The 16,563-nt window shown below is 37.5% G+C and overlaps 1 protein-coding gene across 1 annotated transcript in view; it reads right to left on the bottom strand.

Annotated features, from left to right (window-relative positions):
• Positions 1 to 12,676: 12,676 nt before the first annotated feature.
• Positions 12,677 to 16,563, bottom strand: part of trpn1 (transient receptor potential cation channel, subfamily N, member 1) — a 44,287-nt gene continuing 40,400 nt past the window's right edge. Inside the window, exons 28-29 of the mRNA XM_065284199.2 lie at positions 13,947 to 14,097; positions 12,677 to 13,742 (exon numbers count right to left, since the gene is read on the bottom strand). Coding sequence (XP_065140271.1) covers positions 13,640 to 13,742; positions 13,947 to 14,097 — 254 coding nt within the window. The 3' untranslated portion in view covers positions 12,677 to 13,639. The remainder of the gene's footprint in view (positions 13,743 to 13,946; positions 14,098 to 16,563) is intronic.

The following is a 16,563-nucleotide window of genomic DNA, read 5'->3' as shown; positions in this document are numbered from 1 at the left end:
CAGAGTGTAATCATTATGGGATGCCAATTTTTTCCCTAGCAACCAAATACAGTACCCTAGCAACAGAGTAAACAAAGCCTTATATCTCCGCATCAGAACATCGTAGAGACACGGGGGTTGGACCGTTTGACTCGTGACTCAGAGTGTAATCATTATGGGATGCCAATTTTTTCCCTAGCAACCAAATACAGTACCCTAGCAACAGAGTAAACAAAGCCTTATATCTCCGCATCAGAACATCGTAGAGACACGGGGGTTGGACCGTTTGACTCGTGACTCAGAGTGTAATCATTATGGGATGCCAATTTTTTCCCTAGCAACCAAATACAGTACCCTAGCAACAGAGTAAACAAAGCCTTATATCTCCGCATCAGAACATCGTAGAGACACGGGGGTTGGACCGTTTGACTCGTGACTCAGAGTGTAATCATTATGGGATGCCAATTTTATCCCTAGCAACCAAATACAGTACCCTAGCAACAGAGTAAACAAAGCCTTATATCTAGGGGTGTGCCGGTTTTAGAATTGGTGATGACGGTTATGACGTGAGTCAAATGTGACGGTTCATAACATAACCGTCGGTGGGGGGCGTTTTGCTCATTTAAATGCTTGTGCATTGACGGGAAAGTGTCATTTTACCATCAAATCATGAATGTGATGCCAAGTGTGTTTTAAACAGTAATAACTTTGAACAATTTAACAGAAAGCAATGAAATATTTAAAAAACACACTGTTGCCAGAAGACTGCGTTGTCACTCTCTCATCTATCATCTATCTTAATAATCTTCAGAGAAACAGATTTGTGCATTGGACTTTTTATGTCTGTAATTGTGTCTATATCTGTCATTACACGGACCAGAACAGCACGAAAACAATGTGGATTAAAAGCGTATTGAAGAGGTTTTGCTCATAAATGCAGGTAAAAGAAAGTAATGTGAACTTGAGATTGTTATTAAACGCAGCCGGTGTAAAAGCACAATGGCCACGCGCAGCAAACGCTCTCCGCAGACGCGCTGCACAGTGCTCACCCGGCGTTTGAATAAACTAGACGCTGATTAGCTACTTGCTCTACGTTTCTTTAAAACTAACAGCAAGACAACTAGCAGTGAATGTGCGTTCAAGAGAGTTAGTAGATTAGCATGGGAGGATTTGGACTTGAAAAGCGGAGAGTCGACTGACGCCTTTCCGCGGTTAAAACAACATTCCTTCTCATGGTCATTCATGTTTATTTGATGCTATAAATTAACTAGAAGGAAGAGATGATTTCAAAGGTGAGACTTTGTTTAATATGTTTAATCTCAAAAGTAACCGAAAAGCAACCTGGTCTGTCCTGTATGTCAGCGCGTTGTCAGTGTCTGCTCCGCTCTGTATTTTTCACTGCATGAGAACGTGAGGGGGCGTATAACACAGACTGTTAACAATTGTTTTTAATTAGTATTTAAAAATTCTTTATGATAAAAAATGTTTTAAAAAAAATATTTTAATAACACGGTTTTGCCGGTTATAGAGTTCTAATGACGGTGTTCAACTATAACCGTCGGTCTCACGGTTATATAATGACCGTCACACCCCTACTTATATCTCCGCATCAGAACATCGTAGAGACACGGGGGTTGGACCGTTTGACTCGTGACTCAGAGTGTAATCATTATGGGATGCCAATTTTTTCCCTAGCAACCAAATACAGTACCCTAGCAACAGAGTAAACAAAGCCTTATATCTCCGCATCAGAACATCATAGAGACATGGGGGTTGGACCGTTTGACTCGTGACTTAGAGTGTAATCATTATGGGATGCCAATTTTTTCCCTAGCAACCAAATACAGTACCCTAGCAACAGAGTAAACAAAGCCTTATATCTACGCATCAGAACATCGTAGAGACACGGGGGTTGGACCGTTTGACTCGTGACTCGGCGGGTAATCACTATGGGATGTCAAATTTTTCCCTAGCAACCAAATACAGTACCCTAGCAACAGAGTAAACAAAGCCTTATATCTCAGCATCAGAACATCGTAGAGACACGGGGGTTGGACCGTTTGACTCGTGACTCGGCGGGTAATCACTATGGGATGTCAAACTTTTCCCTAGCAACCAAATACAGTACCCTAGCAACCGAATAAACAAAGCCTTATATCTCTGCATCAGAACATCGTAGAGACACGGGGGTTGGACCGTATGACTCGTGACTCAGAGTGTAATCATTATGGGATGCCAAATTTTTCCCTAGCAACCAAATACAGTACCCTAGCAACCGGATAAACACAGCCTTATATCTCCACATCAGAACATCGTAGACACAAGGGGGTTGGACCGTTTTACTTTTGGGTTGGAGTATAATCATATATTGTCCCGGGAATTTTGCTACGGCAAGCACCACTTCACATTTTCTTCAGGAAATGTACCTATCTAGTTATTATTATTATTATGTCTGCACACTTTTTCGGCGCGTAACTCGTCCCGCACGGTTTGCCGTAGTCCCATGAAAGAGGGCTCAAATCGACCGGTTTTTTGAGGAGATGGTGGCTATGACTTTTATAAGCGGTCGGGTGCAGAATTTCCGAAAGGGGGGCGAAAAACCACCCGAAAAATCCCATTGACTTAACATTACGCCAAACTTTGACAAGTCATAGCTCCGCTCGAGGATTTTATAGAAACATGTGGGTTACAACATTTGAAGAGGGTGGTAGACTCTGTAAGAACATACATCACAATGGGGTGTAAGTTGTACCCCTGGGGTGTAAGAGGTGGCCAAAAATGCCCAATGAAAAGTCAATGGGGGAAAATCCCATAGACTTAACATTGCAAAAACTTTGACGGGTCATAGGTCCGAGCGAGGATTTCGAAGAAGCATGTGGGTTACTAAATTTGAAGAGGGTGCAAGACTCTGTCAGTACGTCCCCCGCAATGGGGTTGTAATGTTACCCTAGCAACCATTTTGGGCACCCTAGCAACCTATCCCATAGACTGCCATTACAAAATGCCCAGAGGGATATCTTTGCACCACAGTGTCACAGAGACATGGGGGTGGGCTCATTTTACTCAGGCATCCAATCAGCCTCTCAGGACCCTTGCAGAGTTACTAAGCCACGCCCCTAGCAACCACTTTTGAGCACCCTAGCAACATAAAATTCAAACAGTTATATCTCGGCATCAGAACATCGTAGGTACACGGGGGTTAGACCGTTTTACTTGTGACTCGGAGTGTAATCACTTGCCACATCATTGGCCACTCCCAAGCCACGCCCCTAGCAACCAAATATGAGCACCCTAGCAACGGAATAAACAAATCGTTATATCTCCGCATCAGAAAATCGTAGAGACACGGGGGTTGGACCGTTTTACTCGTGACTCAGAGGGTAATCATTAGTGGATGCCAAGAGGTATTAAGCCACGCCCCTAGCAACCAAATATGAGCACCCTAGCAACCGAATAAACAAAGCCTTATATCTCCGCATCAGAAAATCGTAGAGACACGGGGGTTGGACCGTTTTACTCATGACTCAGAGGGTAATCACTAGTGGATGCCAAGTTGTATTAAGCCACGCCCATAGCAACCAAATATGAGCACCCTAGCAACGGAATAAACAAATCGTTATATCTCTGCATCAGAAAATCGTAGAGACACGGGGGTTGGACCGTTTTACTCGTGACTCAGAGGGTAATCATTAGTGGATGCCAAGAGGTATTAAGCCACGCCCCTAGCAACCAAATATGAGCACCCTAGCAACCGAATAAACAAAGCCTTATATCTCCGCATCAGAAAATCGTAGAGACACGGGGGTTGGACCGTTTTACTCGTGACTCAGAGGGTAATCACTAGTGGATGCCAAGTTGTATTGAGCCACGCCCATAGCAACCAAATATGAGCACCCTAGCAACGGAATAAACAAATCGTTATATCTCAGCATTAGAACATCGTAGAGACACGGGGGTTGGACCGTTTGACTCGTGACTCGGAGTGTAATCACTATGGGATGCCAATTTTTTCCCTAGCAACCAAATACAGTACCCTAGCAACAGAGTAAACAAAGCCTAATATCTTCGCATCAGAACATCGTAGAGACACAGGAGTTGGATCGTTTTACTTTTGGCTTGGAGTATAATCATATATGTTCCCCAGAATTTTGCCACGGCAAGCACCACTTCACATTTTCTTCAGGAAATGTACCTATCTAGTTATTATTATTCTTATGTCTGCACACTTTTTCGGCGCGTAACTCGTCCCGCACGGTTTGCCGTAGTCCCATGAAAGAGGGCTCAAATCGACCGGTTTTTTGAAGAGATGGTGGCTATGACTTTTATAAGCGGTCGGGTGCAGAATTTCCAAAAGGGGGGCGAAAAACCACCCGAAAAATCCCATTGACTTAACATTGCGCCCAACTTTGACGAGTCATAGCTCCGCTCGAGGATTTTGTAGAAACATGTGGTTTACAACATTTGAAGAGTGTGGTAGACTCTGTAAGAACATGGATCACAATGGGGTGTAAGTTGTACCCCTGGGGTGTAAAAGGTGCCCAAAAATGCCCAATGAAAAGTCAATGGGGCAAAATCCCATAGACTTAACATTGCAAAAGTTTTGACGGGTCAAAGGTCCGACCGAGGATTTCATAGAAACATGTTGGTTACTAAATTTAAAAAGGGTGCTAGACTCTGTCAGGACGTCCCCCACAATGGGGTGTAATGTTACCCTAGCAACCATTTTGGGCACCCTAGCAACCTATCCCATAGACTGCCATTATAAAATGCCCAGATGGATATCTTTGCACCACAATGTCATAGAGACATGGGGGTGGGCTCATTTTACTTATGTATCCAATGAGTATCTTAGGATCCTTAAAGACTAAGTAAGCCACGCCCCTAGCAACCACTTTTGAGCACCCTAGCAACATAAAATACAAACAGTTATATCTCGGCATCAGAACATCGTAGAGACACGGGGGTTGGACCGGTTTACTTGTGACTAGGGGTGTAACAATTGGGCACATCATTGGCCACTCCCAAGCCACGCCCCTAGCAACCAAATTTGAGCACCCTAGCAACCGAATAAACAAAGCCTTATATCTCCGCATCAGAACATCGTAGAGACATGGGGTTTGGACCATTTGACTCATGACTCGGAGGGTAATCACTAGTGGATGCCATTTTTTTCCCTAGCAACCAAATGCAGGACCCTAGCAACAGAGTAAACAAAGCCTTATATCTCCGCATCAGAACATCGTAGAGACACGGGGGTTGGACCGTTTGACACATGACTCGGAGGGTAATCACTAGTGGATGCCAATTTTCTCCCTAGCAACCAAATACAGTACCCTAGCAACAGAGTAAACAAAGCCTTATATCTCCGCATCAGAACATCGTAGAGACACGGGGGTTTGACCGTTTGACTTTTGGCTTGGAGTATAATCACTAGTGGATGCCAATTTTCTCCCTAGCAACCAAATACAGTACCCTAGCAACCGGATAAACACAGCCTTATATCTCCACATCAGAACATCGTAGAGACACGGGAGTTGGATCGTTTTACTTTTGGCTTGGAGTATAATCATATATGATCTCCAGAATTTTGCCACGGCAAGCACCACTCACATTTTCTTCAGGAAATGTACCTATCTAGTTTTGTTTATTGTTCTTTATTGATGATGAGTTAAGTATCAGTTTTAATGTATTCATACATGTTGAATTTTAGAGGTTTAGGTAACATATGTTTTGAGGGTCAGAAATTTTTATAATGAACAATGTATTTGGGTGTAAAATGTATTTGCTACTTTTTAAGCCATGAACATGAGAAAATTAGATTTGATTGTGATTAATCTGAGCCTATGTGTAACAATTTTATCTTGCACTGACACAATGCAAAGCCAAACGCAAGTGTCTTTGCTAGTTTAAGACAGACGCAGTTGTTATTTTCCATCCAGCGACCCCTATGTCAGCAATGAACATGATATACAATATATTTCTGTGATTTGTCTGATTCATGTGTGCCTACATTTGTAAGTACAGTGTTTGTATTACAATAAAAAAGTTAATTTCAACACGGACTATTAGTTTTCTTTTACTTAAGTGTTATCTGATGGATTATGCCTATTCTTGTATTAAATCAAGCTAGAAAAATGTCTATAACACTCAGTGGTACACGTTACTATGATAAAAATAATTAACAATATTTAATGGAAACAAAATATATTGTGATTTAACAGGAAAATAATGGTAACACTGCTGCCAGTTGTTTCCTGTATTTTTTGTGATTCACAGTAAATTCCTGTTAAAAAACATTACGGGGAGTGCAAGTGTAAAAAAACATTAACATGAATTAACTGTTAAAAAACATTACGGGGACTCATGCATTATGGAATAGAAAACCGGGGAGAGATCCATTGCACAAAGCTTGAGTACCATTGCAGGGATTGCTGTAACTGAGTCTCTCATCCAAAGTGCCGTTAAAAATGGTCCAGTCAGTGCATGCAAGAGAACCTTGCAGACATGCAATTGCATCCGCCGACCACTGTGGAGCGCAGTTATTCAACTTAATTCAAATGCAAACTGTTTGCATTTCCGTTTACACGAACGTATGCCTACAATGTATGCCAAATTTATAATGAAAAAGCAATGGGATGCAAGAAAATGAGGATTCAAAACATTTACTGAAGTAGAGGCCATTTCCTCCCACTTGCACATAAGCATTTTAGAGAGCCGTGTAATTACTATATAATACACATACATTAGTTGATGAAACATTCAAAGATTAAATGTAATGTTAGAAATTATAAAATACAGAAAGTGACGTCACCATAGTTTTAAAGTTTTAAACTGCAAAGTTGTTTAAATCCTTCCTGCATTATAAGAAAAGCAGAACTTTTTTAAATCAAATAACAGATTTTGTTTCGTTACAGCTACAGACTGAAGAAAACACTGAATCATCTTACTAAGGTAACACAAATTTAAGGTAACAAAACTACAGCTATACAATGAAGATTTACATGTGGAAAAGGCAATGAATAAACAACTACCAACTAAAGTGAAAGAATACAATCATAAGAAATCTGTAAAGTTAAGATGAAATTCACACATGTCTGTTTCCTAATATCAGTATATATTTTAAATGCCAATGTCTGTCAATATCTGTAAGAAACATGAATGAATCTCTTGATGTCTTTTTGTTAAATGTTTTTGTCCAGATGAGTGGCTCTGATCAACCTAAAAACATATGTTCTCCTGAATCATGTCCGAATTCAGTTGTTATGCCTGTTCAAGGCATCCAGGTGTCAGGTCAATCAGTCGTCAACACAAATACCAACATCACCAACAATGATGGTACAATACACATACCATCCACTTCTGAATAAACACTCATTGACTCATTTTATTGACATACACATTCTTTAATTTATTTAACTTCTTTTCTTTATTTCTATTTTTTGTCTCCACAGGGAAGCATATCTCCTCGGAGAGACCAATGAATCCCAGACAAGATGCACCAAGTTCATCAGGGTTGTAAAATTAGAAGGCTTTTCATGGAACAAACATAACTTTCAGCAAACTTCCAAAGAATTACTCTTGCAATCATGTAATTTCAAACCCTTGGAGCATTAAATTCTTCTTGTTTTAGCATTCATTCTGTCTTGTCTCAGTCTATCAGGTTATTGCTGAATTTCCACCACAGATGAAGAACAAAGAAACTCTGTCATATACATAAGAAAATGTTAGCTGTGTTTTTCAGTAAATGTAAGATCAAAGCATCAAAGGCATTCCATGGTGCCCTAGATATGATTAAAGAACTTAAACTTGAGACCTTATCTATAAATCCATGCTGCTGGAGAGTTTATATAGATTTGGATGCCGCCAGAATCTCCGTTGTCTGACATGGTGAAAACTTAGTTGCTTTAAAGTTAGTATTTTAAGACTGTGTATTTTTGTTTCATTACTTTTTTTTATCTTATTCATTTTGTAATCGCAAACAAACAAATTGTATTAATACATTTTATAAAAGACAAGAAGTCGTCTGCTTTTGTGAACTTAGCTCAGAGAAAACAACCACAGGGAAGTCTTATGCTAATTTTATGTGAGAATGATCTCATCTTAGAGTGTTACTTTTATTAAGGTAATATGATTGATATTCTTCAAAGGGATAGTTCACTTTAAAATGAACATTCTGTCATCATTTACTCATCCTCATGTTGTTCTAAACCTGTATGAATTTCTTTTTTCTGATGAACCCAAAAGAAATGATGGGAAACACCCAGTTTACGGTACCAATTAAATTCCATCATATTTTTTATTCCTAATATGGTCAATGGTTACTATTGTTTTAGGGTACGGAAATTGCTACCCAGTCTCACAAAGTTTCGTGATATAGTCACGTATTTTTTTGATTCTTTTTCGTGCTATTATCACGAAATTTCGCGTTTTTTCGTAATCGTATCACGAATTCCTGTTTTCGTGTGATTATCACGTATTGGTTACTCAACTGCTTTTTCCTATTTTTAAACCATTGTCGCTTCGGTTTAGGGTTAGATTTGGTGCTTGCATTAGAATGTCACTTTATATATTGGTTTATACTATTTTTCCTGATTTATTTTTTTATATGTCGCCTGGCGTTAGGGTTAGAGTTGGGTTTGGTTAGGGATGTCATTTTATGTAAATCTAACCCTAAACCGAAGCGACAATGGTAAGAAAATAGGACAAAACAGTTGAGTAACCAATACGTGATAATCACACGAAAACAGGAATTCGTGATACGATTACGAAAAATCGCGAAAATTCGTGATAATAGCACGAAAAAAGAATCAAAAAAATACGTGACTATATAACGAAATTTTGTGAGACTGGGGGAAATTTGTACCTTTTGCCTATTCTTTTTATTCAGGGTAGGCAAGGATAGTCGAATCTGAAATGATTTCCCTAAGTATACCAATCACATTACTTTAAGTAAAGTGACACTCAGATTAGATCATACTCACATAATTGTCAGAAGACATCCTCGTGATTGATTATTTGTTCACAAAAGCAGACTTCTTCTTGTCTTTTATAAAATGTATTAATACAATTTAGTTTTTTGCGATTACAAGTTTTGCCAAATTAAAAAGAAAAGAAATAAAAGTACCAAATTAGCTAAAACAAAAATACAAAGTCTAAAAAGTATTAAGTCTAGAGCACACAAGATTTCAGGCTGTCAGACAACGTAGATGCTGGATGCGAGTCCAGATCTGAATAAGTTCTGCAGCAGCATCAATTTATAGGGACGGTCTCAAGTCCGAATTCCAGGAATCATATTCAGGGCCTCATGAAACGCCTTTGATCCTTACGTTTATTGGGAAATTCCCCTAATTTCTTAAATACACAACGAAGTCTCTTTGTTGTTCTTCTCCGAGCTCCTCTGCGCTTTCTCCCATGTAGAAAGGTCTTTAAATCATCCTTTAAACTGTAATGCATCCCTTAAGCTTTGTTCTATCTAATACATGCATCAATCTCTATACTCTTCATAAACTAGTCAATACAAAACCATATGTTACTTTGTTAACATAAAAGTAACATAAAGAGTTTAACAAAGCAAAAGGAGTATAAAATAACAAATCACAGGTTTAAATTGCTCAGAAGAATTACATATAAAAATAGGTGTATTATTTGGCTTATAAAGGTTTGATAATTTGCATCTTACACAACACTATCTGACTGATACTGTATGAGATTTGTCATTCTGAAGAATTTAAAAATACTGACACTTAAATATTACACACAATTAGACACACAAACATCAAGAATCAGAGCATGAATCACAAAATTTTATAAATCTGCAGTTTTTTATGTACACTATACTGTCGAAAAGCACTGTTCTTTGGATTAGACGTTAAACTAAGGTCCTCCTGACTCCCTGTGCTTAAAAATCCCAGGATGTCTTTTGAAAAACTAGGGGTGTGCTCCAACATTCTGGCCAAATTTGTCTAGATTTTTAATTATTATAGAAGTTCTTTCTAAAGTAACCATTTGCCAAACAACTTAATTTAATATAGTGTGGATTTTTGCTATTTCTGTGTTAAATTGTTGGATAAAAGGTTTACAATAAAAATCCAATTGTATTTTAGAAATTAAATTGAAACAAAAGCTTTTACTGAGTTTATAGCTGAGCTTATAATCCCTGTTATTATTTTATCCCATTATATTATACTAATAAAAGTGTTCAAAAGCTGGTCTCTGGTAAATTTGATTTAATTCATCCACTAAGAAAGAGGAGAAGCAAAAAATGGGGATTCGTGATTGATTTGTGTTAATAAAATACACCAAACCTGCACTCTGAATTAAACTGAGGTAACAGTTAATGTGCATGCCAAGGGTTTAATATTATATTATGTATATAAATATATTATAGATGTCAAATATCTAATTGTATTACTCTCTTGTATTAAACAGTGTCACAGCAAACATTACGCAGGCTTGAAGTGGTCACCAAAACGCAGGGTATAAATCATATGCGTGTCAAGGACGGTAATCAGTTTTCTGCTTCAGGGTATCTGCTTGCTTGGAATTCTAGCTTGACATTGAATACACTAATACACTCGACCATAATGTAGATAAACTAGGAACATCTTTACTGTGTGTCTTAGCATCCAAACATTATAAATAACATCATTTCCTGATTACGTACACAATTTATTACGTATCACAACAGACATTAGAGTACCGCGAGAGCAAAGGTAAACATGGACCATTTTGTAACATTTCGACGTAAAACGGCAGTCATATAAAGAAATTAAACAAATAATTTTGTTAATATTGTTAATACAATAGAAATTCAGATTATAAGCTTTTAAACAGTATCTCATATGGGGTAGGCTACTTGGTCCATAACAGACCATTAAAAATTTAAGGAATATTTCATAGTAAGTCACTTTGGACCCTGTCCGCAGAGTTAAACAGGTTTAATCTCACTACAAGTAAAGGACTGTAGATGAACCTGTATCAGATAAAGATACAGATTTTGAGGAATAATCAATTGTTTGGAGATTGTTAATGGACATTTCTGCAAAACTTAACTGTAACGTCAATAGTAGACGATAACATAGCATTAACTAGCATATAACGCTAACTCAGCAGTCACAACTTTGTTTTTAGCATTGTAAAAACATTGTGATTAATTTAATGTACATCTCGTTTGTAACATCTTTACTGTAACGTCACAGTTGGTGTTATGTTGGTTTGTTTTCCAGCGTTCTTTTGCATGCACAAGTTTATATAACAAGAAAGAAACAATCATGTTTCAACAAATTACATGTTTTATCCCTTGGTAAATTGTTGTTGTGATTTATGAGTGTGTTTTATGTTTTGTTGTATATTGTATAAGTGTATATTTTTACTATTTGTTGCTGCCTTCTTGGCCAGGTCACTCTTGTAAAAGAGATTTTAATCTCAATGAGTTTTAACCTGGTTAAATAAAAACCACTGCCTTCCGGGAGAAGGTACAGATCCATCAGGGCCAAAACCAGTAGGCTGGCCAAAAGTCTTTACCCCCATGCAGTCAGGCTGCTAAATGGACAGTCTAGCCACCCTCCATCTATCGGCATCCCTTTGTGATGAGGTCTAAATACCTCTGGACTCTGCATTAGATTTATTTATCTTTTGGATTTATTCATTATTGCACCAAGCACTTTATTGGACATAGCACTTTAAGGGTTTCTAGGGGTACTTAGGGTACGTGTACATTAAGTTGCATGTTGGTTTTTAAAAGGGGGGATGTGATGGAGTGAATGGGTGTACAACTTGAAGGATGTGTCTGTCTGTTTTTGCTCCATCGATATTTTGTTGTTTTTGTAACAATTACAAATAAATAAACTGAACTGAACTGAAAAAGAACTGATGTTTGAGGCTCACAATATGTTATTATATTCTTATTAAAAAAGACTCTTATTATTCATCTATGACTACATTAATACAGTTTTACATTCTATGGCACCTTTAATAATGAAGATCACCACACATCACACTAAAGTTAAGTAACTCAAAAAATTCATGGGATTTTTAAGATGTGTAAAATAAAAGAAGAAAAACACAATGTTGTCTGTTTGGTCTAAATGTCTTATAAATGTAAACTCATGACTGCCATGAAAGTATGAAGTAGATTTACTTCACAGCAATGTCATTCATTACAGGATAATAAATCTTCATCTTTCTTTAATGCAGGAAGGATGAGTCTCTCTCTCTCTCTCTCTGAACATAAACACAGATGAACATCAGTTTCATCTCATTATAAATGTTTACTCTTTCACTCATCACTCATCCAAAGTTAAACCTGACAGAGAATTCACCAACATAAATCTGAGTTGTTTTAAGTTTAAAAGTTATGAATCTCCAGCTGCTCTTGTCTGGTGTGAAACAGATTCATCCTGTAGATGATATTATCAGATATAAAACTGAAGAGTCTGCTTCATCTCATCTCAGGAGGATCAGACCTGTAAGATCTGATTTTAGATGAATGGTCACATGTTTACATTAACATAAAGGATAAATGACGTAATGATGTTGGTATAGTTAAACATGAACGTCAATTATAACAACTCTGATAAATGTGTGATTTTATTTCTTTTTCCAGAACAGACAAAAGCAAACAAACAGGATTTTTGTTATTTCTATAAATGTATACAGTAATATACAGTATAGATGAAAGTACAGCACTCCAGTTTGACATGCGTGTCATTTACATGGACTTACAAAACAAAACAATTACAAGAAGATATTTATTAATATCATGAACACTGTGACAACGCTAATAAAACTTACAACAGTAAAAACTAAAGAGTAATACTGTAACAAATTCTGGGCAGTGCTTGAATGTTTTTTATTTTCAACATTTCATTCGACATTAACTTGACACAGATATATGATGTCACACAAACCCAATGAATGAAAAATGACAAAATCCATCAAAGACTCTATAAAACTCAACAGATTGCAGAAACAAAGTGGAGCTGCGCACATAACAAAACTAATGCTGATTTATCAAACAGAAAGGTAAGACTGATCTGGTCACAGGCAGTGCAGAATATCTGTCATGATGCTGGGCATTCATCTGGAGAAGATCAGTCTTTCTGTATGTGTTGGGTTAAAAACTGCTGGTAAGTGTCCTATTTTTAGATCAATCAATGGCTCTGCAATCTTGAAGAATCCAGGCACAAAACAATGGTACCAACCAGACAAGCCAAGAAACCTTTGCACGTTTTTAAGGTTTTGGTTTAATGGGTTATGACTGGATGCTTTGCACCTTTTCCGGATCTGCAGTGATACCTTCTGTACTAACTATGTGCCCTAGGAACTTGATTTCCTTCATGCCGAAGCTACTTTTCTTTAAATTAATAGTAAGAGCTGCTTGATGAAGTTTGTTAAACACCTTTTGGAGGTCCAATGAATGATATGACACTGAAGGGGAGTAGATGATGATGATGTCATCCAGGTAGACAAAGCAGCATGAGCATTTGAAAGTTAGCTGGAGCATTTTTAAGACCAAAGGGCATCACGTTAAACTGGTAGAGACCAGATTGGGTTATGAAGGCAGTCTTAAGTTGTTTGTTTTCTGGTGCCATTGTTACAGGTGGTAGAAGTGAAACACTCAGAATATCTGTCATGATGCTGGGCATTCATCTGGAGAAGATCAGTCTCTCTGTCTGTGTTGGGTTAAAAACTGCTGGACTATCTGTGGCCAGTGAACCACGCTCTCAACACGCAGCTGTCCTCCAGGTCTGGACATCATCTGTCTGCCTGCTCATATACAAGAAAAGATGCCATCATATTACATCCTGACTAATGAAGACATGCAGGACATTTTATTAAGAAATGTCAGTGTCAGAACAACAACACCACTACCAGTATTTTCATAGGGGTTAAATGTAGGAACAGTGCACCCCAAAAAATTTTTTACTTTATAAATGATTTATTTATATGTGTGTTTGTGTAAGTACTTGCCATCAGGGAGGATCTGTGATCTCTTGTTACCTCTGACCCAGCTGACTGATGTATGAGGCATTAGATCTAAAGAATGTGATCTTGACAGACCTTCAGTATCTTCATTATCATTCATCACATCATGATCATCAGTAGAGCAGATCTTTCCTGCACAAAACCATGAGACCACAAAACTCATTCATGCACACACATACACACGGGTCCATTTTGACCGGATATTAATTAAAAAAAGATAATTACAATTAGGGCTGTATAACGATTAATCGCAACTAACTATACATAATTATTAAACACAGTACACACATGATGTAAACAAAAACTTTTATTCTGCAAACAATTAGTTGCGATTAAACGTTTTGCAGCCCTAAATTACAATATTAAGATAAATAAGAAAAAAATACACAGGTCCACAGGTTTCTAATTTTCCTAAACTTGATTTTAGTTTGACCTCTGTTTTGCCAGGACAAAAGCAAACAGCTTTGTGACTGTGCGTTTTTAATTTCTTTATATAAGATGGTGGTATAAAGTAATATTTGTGAATGCATTAGGTTACATAAACTAATAATGAACAATCACAACATATAACCTGTTTATTGTTATTCATACTGTCAAGCTGACAGATTAGCCTATGTTAACTCTGCTAAAATAACTAAACCATCCATACGGCAAAAATGTATGTTTTTCCTGGCTAAATTATAAAAGTTTGTATAAAATGTATAAATATGTATAAAATATAAAATGATAAGTATATTTTTGCAGTTGAAAATATATTTAATGTTATGTTTACAGGTTTGTAACATACCGTAACAAGTTTTTCTTCTAATACAACGGGACTATAAATGTTTAAAAATAATTATATTTCAAATATATTTCAAAATATACAAAATACTTGCCAAAAATATACTGATGAAAAATAATGAATTTTTGATGAATAAATTATTTTTTTTCTGTAGTATGGGTATTCAAACCTGTTATTTTTAAAAGTTTTGTAACTTAAAGTTTTTCTTCTAATGCTATGTGAATATTTTTCCTTGTTTTGAATATATGTGACCCGTCACGGAAACCAGGGACTCAAGTCGGCAGCACAAGTTTCGAGAAAATGAGAAACAAAGTTTTTTTTTCGAAATTTGTGATTTTCGTTTTATTGCAGAATCTGTTAGTTGAGATCACGAAGAAGCCTCTCCATGTTTGAGATAGCAGTTTTTGTATATTTAAAAGCGTACATTTTGCGGTTAAAATAGGCTTGTTTTTCTGGAGATTCTAGCGTGCAGCGGGGGGCGTCATTGTCTGTGTGTATATTTACATACTGTATAAGCTTGTGTTTTCGCCTCCGCCCCCAAAGGGAACAGCGTGACTACTAAATAAGGATAGTTCGCCCAAAAATGAAAATAATGTAAGTAATGACTCACCCTTATGTCGTTCTAAACTCGGAAGACCTCCGTTCATCTTCGGAACACAGTTTAAGATGTTTTATCGTTAGATTTAGTCCGAGAGCTTTCCCCTTCATTGGAAATCTATGTATGGTTTCCATGTCCAGAAAGTTAATAAAAACATCATCAAAGTAGTCCATGTGACATCAGTGGGTCAGTAAGATTGTGTTGATGCATCGAAAATACAGTTTGGTCAAAAAATAGCAGAATTACGACTTTATTCAGCATTGTCTTCTCTTCCGGCTCGAGCGTGAAGTCACGTGACTGTAGTGACGCGCTGCCCTGTTCCTCAGATATGTTTGCTAAGTTTTTTTTTTTTTCAAACTTATAGCCTGCGTCTCCCCAGACTGTAAAGCTCGGGCGCACAAAACAAAAGAAAAATAAAAGAAGCTGGGGCGGAACAAATAACAGTCAGCCGCATCGTACGTCAGCCGCGTCACTGACTTTATGCGGCGCCGCAGTCGGATGACGTCAAAGTACCGCGAGAGCTCTTCAAGAAATCTTACGGAGTAGTTTAATTTCGACTCGCTCTCGCGGTACTTTGACGTCATCTGTATGTCAGTTCTTGCAGCGCAGCATGAGTCCAAACACACAGAAGTTACACAGATATAGTTGTATTCTTCATATAATTGGCTACATGTTTTGTCTATCAATATTTTCCATGAAGTCATTGGCTGATGGAGGAACGAGCGAGCCATTGGTAACCTCTCTAAAGGATGTCACGTTTTCGACGGCGCTGTTTGGATGATCTATTATACTACTTCCCTATTTTAAATACAAACTTTGAAGGCGGGTTCATGTGTTTAACGGAGTGTAAGCTCATATACCCTTACATGTTACGATTTAAATAGTCTTCAGATTATATATTATATTGTATTACCAGACATTCATGCGAAATCTGATGTAAACAATCTATATTTCACGGATTATACGCATTTGTGGACAAATATGGTCATTGGATAATCTGAAACAGACTGGATTCGACTTGTGATCCCCACAAAGGTAAAAGAGTCATGTTTATTTTTGCGGGTTGTCATTTGGTCATAAAATACTACATATGATGCTAGAACATCTCAAAAAGGGTTTTACAGGGGGCATGGCTTAGCTAAATGAGATGTAAATGAGCCCTATTGTCTCCCCCAGCTGAAAAGAAGAGTCCCTTTCGTCTCGATTTTCTCGGTTT

This window comes from Paramisgurnus dabryanus, chromosome 19, assembly GCF_030506205.2.
Source record: "Paramisgurnus dabryanus chromosome 19, PD_genome_1.1, whole genome shotgun sequence".
NCBI classification, from domain to species: Eukaryota; Metazoa; Chordata; class Actinopteri; order Cypriniformes; family Cobitidae; genus Paramisgurnus; species Paramisgurnus dabryanus.
This window is presented reverse-complemented; position numbering and strand designations above follow the sequence as displayed.